At 41.6% G+C, this 13,135-nt stretch overlaps 1 protein-coding gene across 3 annotated transcripts in view; it reads right to left on the reverse strand.

Annotated features, from left to right (window-relative positions):
• Positions 1-639: 639 nt before the first annotated feature.
• PHLPP2 (PH domain and leucine rich repeat protein phosphatase 2) overlaps positions 640-13,135 on the reverse strand; it is an 86,132-nt gene continuing 73,636 nt past the window's right edge. For all 3 annotated transcript variants that reach the window (XM_086689000.1, XM_086689001.1, XM_086689002.1), the window contains 4 exons: positions 12,806-12,916; positions 11,780-11,974; positions 8,587-8,818; positions 640-5,435 (listed from right to left, as the gene is read on the reverse strand). In XM_086689000.1, coding sequence (XP_086545126.1) covers positions 4,281-5,435; positions 8,587-8,818; positions 11,780-11,974; positions 12,806-12,916 — 1,693 coding nt within the window. In that variant the 3' untranslated portion in view covers positions 640-4,280. The remainder of the gene's footprint in view (positions 5,436-8,586; positions 8,819-11,779; positions 11,975-12,805; positions 12,917-13,135) is intronic.

The following is a 13,135-nucleotide window of genomic DNA, read 5'->3' on the forward strand; positions in this document are numbered from 1 at the left end:
ATGATTTCAATTTGGCTGTTATTTGGAAAGGAACCTCATCTTGCCTGGAAGTCCAGATTATGGGAGACGAGCAGCGGGGGGAAGGTGGGAGGACAATTTAGAGGCTTAACTGGATTGTAAGTATTTTGTGAGTCAAAACCACCACTATGTCTGAAGTTCTGACACCGAAACCATTACATTAGGACAAACACGTCAGACAGCTGGATTATCCAACTGGCTCTTCTGTGTTATCATCAGCTGTACGATTTAAGAACTGTAAATTACTTACAATTGAGTTACCTCTAGTCAGCTAACAATCTGCATGTGAACAAGGACTGTTTCCTGTCTTTGGGATTTCTTTAAACGATTTATATAAATCAAGTCAGAATAGGTTTCTTAATGTAAAAAACCTTTATTGCTATTTCAGCTTAAGAGGTGACCAAAAATATTCTTGCCTTAACTCACAGCTTCATAGAGTGCCATGGAATGTGGTTTCATCTGTTATCTTCCTCTAAAGCAAAAAAAAAAAAAAAAAAAAAGGCAAAAAAAATTCTGTTTAAGAAACTAATTCTACATACAAGTTAGAGAAAATTACAGTTTCATGCCAAAATAAAATATTTATAAAACAATAGGTATTCCATTTTAAAACGAAGCCATGAAAAAGATACTCCATTTTATTTTATTTATTATTGTTATTGTTATTTTTTACAAACAATAGATTTGCTGCAACATGCTCTGGCTCATATTATTGAATTAAAAAATTTAACACATTTCAAAAATATCAAAAATACACTATCATGAGTCTTAGGACTACAATACAACAATGATTGCACAAAACCATAAGATATGAACTCACTGTCCGGATGACATCAACTGGCAACAGTGAGAGAAAACCCTACAGCATCTGGGAGAAGTGCATGAAATTTAGAATACAAGGAGCTTATGTGTGATTGAATGATCATCAAATGAAGGAAACAGCAGGATTTACTGTAGCTGCTTTTCTCAATCTAGGAAGTGCTTACCCAACTATGGGGCAAAAGTCACTAACTGGAGAGAAAGATTAACTTGCCTCCGTGGTTGGGGGAGTCTGAAAAGACCCCACCCAGAGGGAAGTAAAAAGTGATGCAACACAGTTCTATAGTGATGCTGCAGACATCACTGAATGGCTTGGAGACTAATTATTTAATAATTGGTACATTTATCGATAACAGCCAAATGCTCCCTTATGGAGGTCTCTTCATTAATAATTATTGAGTAGATAGAGAAGGTGAGCCTGTGGCTTGCAAGTACCTGCTTTTGCTGAAGGTCTACAGGGAAAGAAGAGCATCGTTTGATATTCAGTAGACAAACCAAACCTAACTGGCTCCATCTCCCGGAAAATAGCACTCGCTACAAACAACTATATTAGCACCCAGTGATTACCAAGCTGCTTGTGTTGGCTCTTCTATACACCAAGGAAATGAATTCATCAACTTATTGCACACATACACTCTACAGTAGTATTATAATAAAGCCCTCACTTGTATCAGGAGTGCCAATTCAATGACTCTATGGCAGACTCTTTATGACACACTAGCATTCAGATTTTCAAATATATTTCCAATCCATTTGGATAAAAAGAATACGGTGGCTGCCAAGACTCATGTGTTTTTCCTTCTTCCATGGGACTCCTGAACTGCTCCAGAAGCAGGAGTGATACCCTTTCACAACTTCTCTTAAAGTTCTCTATTAAATGGGAGATACACACAGAGACCTGAGAATCATGCAGAGGCCCGAATCTCTGGGCTAGAGATCAACCGTACTCTGCCCACCTGGAGAACACATCCTCTGGGTAAAGTCCTGGGAAGTAGATTACATTCACCTGGAGACAGATTACTGGATTTTACCACCTGACAACCTAATCAACTCACACGACTGTAAATGACCTCATAGGTCAAGAGTTCTGTATATTTTTGGTAACAGGCGATGGCCTTTTTACCCTCTATTTTAATACAGAGCAATTATAGAGGGAAATGAATGAAAGGCAGTTACAGGAAAGAGTAGTTAGTTTGGTACAGCCTATATTAAAGGTTTTCAATGCAACCTAATGTTTCTTGAAAATAAACCTACCACATAAAAGAACATTTGGAATTTTACAGTTCTTCTGATGAAAAAACAAATGCATTTACTTTTGGTGAAATCACTTCAGAATGGGGTGTTCCCGATAAGTAGGGTGGGAAACAAAGACAAGAAAAGGGTTCACAGAGATAAAGGACTATTTTTAAGAAACTATACTAAGAAAGTGGTATATTCCCAAAGTAACTTTCTTTTTTAGACAGCATCACTATTCTGTAACTCAAAAGTTGTGCTGTCTGGGTAAGAAGATGTTTTACATCACCCATCACTATTATCTTGAGCTTTTTCTTCATTTTCGTTTCTCCTTCATTTTTTCCCCCCACTTTCCCATATAAAAATAGGGCAGCAACACACTCTGTTCCCTTTTCCAGCGGCACCTCAACTTTATAGGAACCATTATATGCCCCACTTCAAATCAAGACCTGAGATCTAAAACTTTTTAGTAGCTGACCAGTAGTTTGATACACATTTTCCTGGCAATGTGGGGACTCAAACTCAGATTTTTGAGGGGTTGAACTCTAGACAGCTACTTGGAGTGGTATGGAGTCCCCCAAGAATGTACCCCACTGATGCACACACAGCTCTGGGGCCTTGGAGAAGATGAGGATACATAACCATTTGTGGAAAGATTTTCTACTGTTGCTTTAACAAAAACTTCCAAAACACCCCAAAAGATATAGACACATCTATATATATATCTCAAATCTATCTTTAACATTTTGTTTCTCATAAAGCAAATTAATGGTCCCACACTATTTCTTTTTAATTGTGAAAGTATTCTAAAAAATTCAAAGCACATTCCCCATTGGGTAAAATCAAGCAATGTCAAAATTTTGTAGGAGTAAGTAGGAATTACTTTTCCTAAGTAAATCTTCTAGTGGAAAAGGCAACAGAACAGAAATAGGAAAGGAACTACATTTTGCTAAGGTTATGTGGAATGTGCAAAAAATACAGTAAACCAGGTTTTCTGTAAGCTTAGGATTTTCTCAATTAAGTCTTTCTTATATTAGTAATTGAGCCCAGTACTCTGAAACCATGTGAGGTGGATAAGCAGCGTTCAGAAGAGTACTCTGTTAAACGTTAAAGAGGTGAACTCAACTCATTTCCGACACTTTAGAAAACTGTCCCTCTAGATTAAGAGAAGGGGCGTGTCTAACCCATGAGCTCCATCCATCCATCTGTTCACATTCAGCCTCAGTCTGTGCAGAGTCCCCTGCTACATGCAAGGTTACTTGGACGCCAACAGCATCAGCCTTGGCCCAACATATGAGAACGCTGGTGGCCAACTCCATCACGTGTTGTGGGAAGAGGCCAATCCCCAAATACTTCTCTGGAGATCTGCTGGGCGATTCCTCGCAGGAGCCACATTTGTCAAGGAGTTATTCTCTTTTTTCTGATTTGGGGGGAGTCGTTTTAGTCCTTTCTCCTTCCCCATCTTCGTCCCCAAGGATGCTACTCTCCCCAGTTGGACATCCAACAGTTCAATGATTTCCCAAAGCCCTTCCTAGTCCCCCTCACAGAATGTGCCAATGCCCGATGATCACTGTGTCTACAGACAGAGGTGCCGGGCTGCCTCTAAGAAGACTGGCTCGAGTGCAGATTCAAAAATAAAAAGTTCACAGTCAATGAAAAGTGCTCTCATTACATTACATACATAAATTATCTGTTTGATTGGTTCTACATTTCCAATAAACATCATTTCGAAAGGCTGTATTCTCGTAGAGAAGAATGAAAAGCCATGTGACTAGTCACATCACATCCCATCAGTTAGGTTGAGATATAAGGTGATTTCTCTGTCACAGAGATCCATCAGCAGCAATTAGTGAAGAGAATCAATCTTCAGTTATTTCCTCCACAGAAATAGCCCCTTTCCTGCCCAGGCAGGCAAATTCTCAAATGATCCTAGGAGAGAAAGGGTTAATGGCAGGTGGTAGGATTGATACAGAAGAACATCTGCTCTCTTCCCAGTGACTCTGGGAATTCCAATGCAGGTTAAATGTGAAACTTAACACTGATGGTGTTTACTAGCTTATCCGGAGCAAGACCCTGATAGCTCCCACCATTTTTGGCTCCAAGTTCTAACCCCTTAAGCTATGGTTTAGAAATGCAGAGGCAAAATGCCTCTGGAAGGATCTCTGCCCCGACACTACACAGCCTTCCCTGATACCACAGCTCCTGGGGGAGGATTACAGTGCTGTGTCAAACTCCTCCGGGAGCTCGGTCCGATCCTCTTCGCTGGGCTCAGGCTCCGGCCTGCCTTCCTGGTGCTGTTTCATCTGCTCCTTCACTTCTTCTTCCAGGTCACGAGGAACAACAAACTGATCCTCTGGCTCCAGCTGTGTCGGGGCAGCAAAATAGCCAGTCTTCTTCTTGGGTGCTTCTGTGGCCACCTCAATGAGGTTCAGGCTATCTTCTAGGGGCACAATAGAGCCGTTGGAGAGTTTCTTTCCATAGAGGCAGGAAGTAGAGGGGGACTTCTGCAACTCCATCTTGTCCTTGCTCACTGGCAGAAGTATGCCACTGTTCACACTGTTCTGTCTTCGGATCCCAAAAAATGATCCTCTAGCATGTTCTTCGGGACACGGGGTAGGAGAATTCTCTGTAAGAGTGGGGGAGTTCTCAAGATCCCTTCCCCTGCAGCAGTGGATATCTACTTCTACTTCTACCTTGCTGCCATTTGTTATGACTCCTTCCACAGGCTGGTCGTCATCACTGTCCAGGCCATTGTCAGACTGGTTACTTGAGAAAGTCGCACAAGAAGGCTGGCGCTGAAAAACCCCAGAGGTGGGTGTTGGATGAAGGCTGCAGCGCCTTTCTGGCCTTGGAAGCAAGCCAGCATCCAGGCCAACAGTGTTGTGTTCATCAGAAGCAGTGGACCCCACCTCACTGCTCACCTCTGAAGTGGACATCTCGCTGCCAAACTCAGAGGCAATACCACTACTGGAGGAAGGAGTGGTTGGTTTGGGGGGGTCTTTGATAATGGTGGTTGAAGCAAACCCCACAGGACCTGGGAGGGTGAGCCCATTCATTTCACATGTGCACCCTTCCTCACCAATGTTCAAATAAACCACCATTGCCCCCACATTGTCCTGACAACCATAGCTCTGGGCTAATGTGCACAGCTTCTTGGCAGCTGCTAATGGGTCCTGCACGTGGCGTACTGCGTTGACAGCTTCTGTATATGACAAGTGTTCCCACAATGCTTTGTTTCCCAGAATCAGCAACTCATCTTGAATGGTAAGTGGAGTGGCAGATATGTGGGGCTTGGGGAGGATCCAAGGGTAGAGGTATGTACAGCCCAGCATCCGGGTACAGCAGGTTACCCCATTCACTTTGTTGTCCTGGAGACAAGCAGAATGCAAATTCTGAGAAACAAGCAATAATGACGTATAATTTTTTTTATCTTTCTAGATCATAATGCCTAGGGCTATACAGTAAAAGAGAACGGACATATTGTACGGTTTTTCCGAGGATTTCTATAATTTAAATGGACTTACAAAAATAAATGTACAGAATTCTAAAAGGATAAAGTATCCTGTGGTCGTTATACCAAATAGTTCACAAGACTGAAGTTAAAACCAATTAAAATTAAGTGGCTAGAAGGCACCTCCATCTCAAAAGGTATTTGCTCTCAGGGCACCCGGGTGGTTCAGTCAGTTAAGCATCTGACTCTTGAGGTCATGATCTCACTGTTTGCGAAATCAATCCCTGAGTCAGGCTCTGTGCTGACAGTGTGGGAGCCTGCTTGGGATTCTCTCTCTTCTTCTCTCTCTACCCCTTCCACACTCTCTCAAAATAAATAAATAAACTTAGAAAAAAAAAAAAAAAGAGAGATTTGCTCTCAATGAAGCACAGGCCTTGGCATGTCCTTAGAGGATTATCTGTCAGAAAAACAAGAAGTAGAGGGGCACCCGGGTGACTCGGTTAAGTTGCTGACTTCAGCTCAGGTCATGATCTCACAGTTTGTGAGTTTGAGCCCTATGTGGGACTCTGTGCTGACAGCTCAGAGACTAGAGCCTGCTTTAGATTCTGTGTCTCCCTCTCTCTCTGCTCCTCCCCTGCTCGCTCTCTCTCTCTCAAAAATAAACAAACGGGGGGGTGGGAGGGAGGAGAGGGTGGGTGATGGGTACTGAGGAGGGCACCTTTTGGGATGAGCACTGGGTGTTGTATGGAAACCAATTTGACAATAAATTTCATATATAAAAAAAAATAAAAAAATAAAAAAATAAAAAAAAATAAACAAACATTAAAAAAAAAAAAAAGAAAAGAAAAACAATAAGTAGAACAGTCATTAATTCTCCATCACTAGTATTCTCACAGAGGCCAAAACTCAGGTGGGTCATTAAAAATGATTTCTCATTGGGGCACCTGGGTGGTTCAGTCAGTTAAGTGTCCAACTTCCGCTCAGGTCATGAGCTCACGGTTCGCGAGCTTGAGCCCCATGTCCGCCTCTGTGCTGAGAGCTCAGAGCCTGGAGCCTGCTTCAGATTCTGGGTCTCACTCTCTCTCCGCCCCTCCCTGCTCATGCTCTCTCTCTCTCAAAAATAAAAAATAAGCATTACAAAAAATTTTTTTTAATGATTTCTCATTAAAGGCACAGTTGGGACTGAAAAGATTAAGGAAGATACTAAATGGCTAAGAGAATCTTCGTAGCTAAAGCATTAAATAATCTCTAAAGCTATTTAGCTTAGAAAAATAAAACCTGAATTCCATAGCATAATTTACTACTGTAAGGATCGTATGAAGAAAGAATAGCGGATCAAGTCACAACTGATAGAATTCTAAACGTAGAGGAAAAGGAATAATCCTAGATGCAGGTGATTTCTTTTCAAGAGAAAAATCAGGGGTGCCTGGGTGGCTCAGTCGGAGCCTGCTTCAGATTCTGTGTCTCCCTGCCTCTCTGCCCCTACACTGCTCTTACTCGGTCTCGGTCTCTCTCTCTCTAAAATAAACATTAAAAAAAAAAAAGATAAAAATCAAACAAAGCCTCTGAAGCCATCAATATATCTGTTTCACAGCTGCAGTGACTCTCTGGGTAACAATCCTGGCTCTCTCATTTACCAGAATTTGTCATAAACTCTATATTTTAATTTCCTCATCTGTAAAATGGAAATAAAAACACTTCTTTCATGGGGATTATTCTGAAAATTAAATAAAATAATAGGAGTAAAGTGCTTAGCAAATAATAAATGTCTGTGGTTAAACTAACATTTATAAGAATAATTCCTGCTTGCCTAGGACACCCCAAGAAAAATTACCTAAATTCTGAAAAAACAAATTAACCATAAAGTTATCTTTTGTTTTGACTGAAAGACCTTTCTAAGAGCAACGCCTCAGCTTTCCAGAATCTTCTTTGTATCAAGCCACATTATAATGGTACTTTTTTTAGTTTTGTGTTCCTTGGGTGGAGTCAAATCTGCGTAACCCATCCACAGAATTCTGACAGACAGCCCAGAAATGGGCCTACACAAATAAGGTCCCCTGATCTTTGCCAAAGGAGCAAAAGCAGTTTCTTAATGGAGAAAGGACAGTCTGTTCAATGACTGCCGCAGAAACAAGTGGACACTCACATGCAAAAAAGGGAAAAGGAATCTAGACCCAGAGTTTACATCTTTCACAGAAATTAATTAAAAACAGGTCACAGACCGAAATTAAAACATGAGACTTCTGGAAGATAACACAGAAGAAAATCTAGGTGACCTTGGGTTTGTTAATGAGTTTGTAAACACCAAAAAGCATGATCCATGAAAGAAAAAAACTGTAAGTGGGCCTTCTTTAAAACTAAAAGCTTCTGTTTTGCAAAAGGTACTGTTAAAAAAAAGAGAGACTCTAAGAAAATATTTGCAAAACAGATATTTGATAAGGACTTGTATCCAAAATATACAAAGAACTCTTAAAACCCAACAATAAAGAAACAGACAATCAAAAATGGGCAAAGCATCTGAGAATTCTGCTTTGTAGTAAACAGTGTTCTGTTTACTGCTAAAGTCTCTTTGAAAGCAAAAATGTTACTCTACTAAAAAAGGAGAGAAGCTATAAAATAGCACAGATATTGATGCTTCATTACAAAAAAACAAACAAAAAAACAAATTAAAAAAACCCACCAGAGCATACTAAGCCATACACAGTATACACAGGAAAAATATTTTGAAACTTTGCATTTCACAACAGGGATGTCAAACTGTAGAACTTTCTCTTTTTCTGTTTAGAGTAACAAACCAGAGGAATTAAAAATTAACCAAGGGAGACATTTACATTTATTTTACATGCCAGGTATCAATCTGAAGGATTGCAAACTAAGACTTTTCATTTCTAATTTGCCTTTTCTTTTTGCTAGTCATTAACTGCTCTTTAGGTTTTCTTCTAATACTATTATCTGGATTGGATGCAATTTGCACGGCTTGATGGGAAGAAAATGGAAGTTCACTGCCTGTATGTAGAACAGCATTCACTAGATCTGGGGAGAAGTAACTGCCAATGAGTGAAATTCACCTCTGTTATGATGGCTTTCTGGTCCTTCACCCTTTGAGCCTCCTCCGGGTCCTGTTCCAGGCTGAAGACTTTTGAGAGTGGCACTGGCTTTCCACCACGGCACAGGACTGCTTGGCACGTGCCGACGTTGGCCACAGTCAGACTGAAACTACTTGTTGGGTCAGCAGCGTCAGGGCGGATATAACAAAGGAGAGCGGAGGAGCCCAGCTTCTGTCCAGCCATTCCCAATTTTCTGTTAAGAAGGAAAAGAAAACAGGGGCACCTGGGTGGCTCAGTTGGTTACGCTCAGGTCATGATCTCACAGTTCATGAATTCGAGCCCTGCATCGAGCTGACAGCACAGAGACTGCTTGGGATTCTCTCTCTTCCTCTCTCTGCCCCTCCCTCTCTTTCTCTCTCTCTCAAAAATAAGTAAACTTAAAAAAAAAAAAAAGAGGGGCGCCTGGGTGGCGCAGTCGGTTAAGCGTCCGACTTCAGCCAGGTCACAATCTCGCGGTCCGTGAGTTCAAGCCCCACGTCGGGCTCTGGGCTGATGGCTCGGAGCCTGGAGCCTGTTTCCGATTCTGTGTCTCCCTCTCTCTCTGCCCCTCCCCCGTTCATGCTCTGTCTCTCTCTGTCCCAAAAATAAATAAAAAAACGTTGGAAAAAAAAAAATTAAAAAAAAAAAAAAGAAAGAAAGAAAAGACATGGTAGCTAGTTTTAGAAGCGGCAGTCCTTCATGTCCGTGATTTCCTTGTTTCTCTGCCACATGACTGTGAACCAGCCTCACCTGTATCCACCTAAAGGCAGTCTCTTGCTACAGATGATGGTGAAGAGTTCTGCCTTCCATGCTCAGTGGACTGAGGAAAGAAATTTTACAAAAAGGTTGGGGGTAGGGGAGACAGTGAACATACATCTTTCTCTACTGCTTCTGCTTGGGTCTGATCCTAGACTGCAGTGACCTCATTCAAGTCACTTGCAACTTCAGCACATCAGAATCACCTGGAGGGCTCTTTAGAACAGGCTGCTGGGCCCCACCCCCAGAGGTTCTGATTGGGTGGGTAAAGGGCTGGCCCAATAATCTGCAAGTCTAACAAGTTTCTGGTCGTGCTGAAGGTGCTGCTCCTGGAACAACCCCTCACTCGGTCTTTAAGTTCCTTGAAAGGAGGGCCACACTGTTCCTTCTAGATCTCCCATACACATGGCATCCATTCCCTAGCACATGGCACACAACGCTAACCACAGGGCAGGTGCTAGGAGAAAGATCTGGTTGCAAATTCCAGCTCTGACATGTGCTCATTGCAGATCCTCAGCAAGATATTTCTCTGAGAAACTTGCCTGATGAAATACCTACCTCTTTCGTTTGTTTGGAAAATTAAAGATACGGTATGAGGAAGACTTGGTCTTCTGGCTGGCTCTGGGAGGTGCTTCATAAACCAAGTTCTCTTTCCTAAACTCTTTATTTTGCCAAGCTCCTAGCTCAATTCTATTACTGAAAAATAGACTCCTTTCCCAGCATCTTTGCTTTATGTTATAATGAGAGACAAAACTGGTTTGGGCTCCCGGCTATTCCATCTCAACCTCAGCGAGACAAGGTCACCACCGCTCAGCTGTGTGTGTCCTTCACAGAGCCCACCTGATACGCAAGATGTGATATTAGCTACTAACAGATATTCACTAGTTTGGTTATGTAGAGTTTTTGCCCTTAAGTGGCTTAGAAGATTAAATGGTCAACTTTCTTACACCATACACAAAAATAAACTCAAAATGGATGAAAGACCTCAATGTAAGACAGGAAGCCATCAAAATCCTCAAGGAGAAAGCAGGCAAAAACCTCTCTGATCTTGGCCGCAGCAACTTCTTACTCAACACGTCCCAGAGTAAAGGGAAACAAAAGCAAAAATGAACTACTGGGACCTCATCAAGATAAAAAGCTTCTGCACAGCAAAGGGAACAATAAGCAAAACTAAAGGCAACTGATGGAATGGGAGAAGATATTTGCAAGTGACATATCAGACAAAGGGTTAAGTACCCAAAAATCTATAAAGAACTTATCAAACTCAACACCCAAAAAACAAATAATCCAGTGAAGAAATGGGCAAAAGACATGAATAGATACTTCTCCAAAGAAGACATCCAGATGGCCAACCAACACATGAAAAAATGCTCAACATGACTCATCATCAGGGAAATACACATCAAAACCATAATGAGATACCACCTGACACCTGTCAGAATGGCTAACATTAACAACTCAGGCAACCACAGATGTTGGCGAGGATGCAGAAAAAGAGGATCTCTTTTGCACTGTTGGTGGCAATGCAAGCTGGTGAGCCACTCTGGAAAACAGTATGGAGGTTCCTCAGCAAACTAAAAATAGAACTACCCTATGACCCAGCAATTGCCCTACTAGGCATTTATCCAAGGGATACAGGTGTGCTGTTTCGAAGGGACACATGCACCCCCATGTTTATAGCAGCACTATCAACAACAGCCAAAGTATGGAAAGAGCCCAAATGTCCATCAATGGATGAATGGATAAAGAAGATGTATATATATATATACACACACACACATACACACAATGGAGTATTACTAGGCAATCAAAAAGAATGAAATCTTGCCATTTGCAATTAAGTGGATGGAACTGGAGGGTATTATGCTAAGTGAAATTAAAGAAAGACAAAAATCATATGACTTCACTCATGAGGACTTTAAGAGACAAAACAGATGAACGTAAGGGAAGGAAAGCAAAAATAATATACAAACAGGGAGGGGGACAAAACAGAAGAGACTCATAAATATGGAGAACAAACTGAGGGTTGCTGGAGGGATTGTGCAAGGGGGGTTGGGCTAAATGGGTAAGGGGCACTAAGGAATCTACTCCTGAAATCACTGTTGCACTATATGCTAACTAATTTGGATGTAAACTTAAAAAAATAAAATTTTAAAAAAAGATTAATTGGCCAATCCTCAATAATAAGTATTCTAAATACACAAATCTGAGCAGTACTTTAACCCTTTGTAGGTCACTGGTTAAAGGACCAAAGTCCCCACATTCCTCGGTGCTGATATATAAAGAACAGTCACAGCAGGAGGAGCAAGATCTCACCTTGATCCTATACCTGTAATTTAGACCCTGACCTTCTGGCTTAGTAAGATTTAGTCTTCCAAAAGCAGAGCTGAGTTAGAGAATATTCAACCCACCTGCTTACCTGTGAGATACCAAGAAGGTGTTAGCCATGAAAACAGTGTCATTTGTTGACTGCTGTACTTCTTCCAAAAGCACATCTGCCATGGTGCACTGGAGTAGGCGAGGGAGCTCCTCATTACGGTCCCCGTCAAACATGCCATACACGGCTCCCACCCCCTCTGCAAAGTTATCCACAGCTAGGGCAGATACACACAGCCTGTAACACAAATATGAAAGAAACAAAGATCAAAGAAAGTTATGGTAAAAGCGTTATTCTCCAGGGAACCTTCTTTGAAAAGTATTAGTTGAGGGTGGAAAGAACAGTAGTAAATTCTAATCTACACATGAAATAAGTATTAGATAATTAAGTAGCATCTGAAAGAGGTGATGTCATAAGAAGTGGGGGAATTCAGCCCCACTCAGGAGCAGTACATACTAGCTTTGCAATGCTGCCAAAGGCTGGAAAGATGAAATGTTTTCCCTTAGCAATGATTAATGACTAGTATGGCCAACATCCTTCAGTCAAAGATCCCCAGAAGCACGATGACGGTTGGACAAGTTGGGTTTATTATGCTTTGCAGCAATAGAGAATGTGTACCATGGAACTCTGGGGTGAATAGGTTAAGAGCGTGTTGGAGAGAATCTACTACAGGATTTGGGCTTTTGTTGGGTCATTTTGGGGACCGTCTAATGAAATAGGGGATCATCCAAGACTGGGTGCTATCAGAACATGGGGCCATTCTGTGGTTGGCTATCTCAGTAAATCTTAACTATAGGGAAAGAAGATTAGCAGAAGGATAAAGCTGTAATTGGTAAAGAAAGTAGCAGTCACCATTTTAGCCTTGAGAGGGGCTGTTTGGTATTTTGTGGACTGTACATTCATCTTGTGTTTGTCACACTGCATCACAGTCTCAGGGGGACCTTCTCTGAGGCTGGCATTCTATGATCTGTTTATGTCCCAGAGGAGAACAACATGGCCTAGCTTTCAGCATCAGATCAGATGTCAGGGGCTGCCTTTTTCATTTCTCTCCATGGCCAAGATACTCACTTATTTCTCTGCCCTGCCATCTCAGCCAGTCCATGGCTCCAGAAGGTTGATGTAACTGTAGAATCGGTGGTTGGCAAAGGTTTCTGATCAATTTTCAGGGTTGTGATATGGCTGTGGGAAGTGCAGGAAGGGAAGGTTAAACCACATATCCTTCTGTGTTTTACAAAAACTATCCCAGCAAGAACATGTGTTTTTATAAAATCATCTGCTGACAGACCAAGATTCATTTACAGAGAGACTGCATGAAAGTAGTGTACTGATCTACTGGCCAAGAAGGAGGAGAAAGGAAAGGGGTAGGTAGGAAGAAGAAACAGGGGCCAAATATTGCTA

The sequence above is a fragment of the Puma concolor genome, chromosome E2, assembly GCF_028749965.1.
Source record: "Puma concolor isolate L17-30 chromosome E2, mPumCon1.1.hap2, whole genome shotgun sequence".
NCBI lineage: Eukaryota > Metazoa > Chordata > Mammalia > Carnivora > Felidae > Puma > Puma concolor.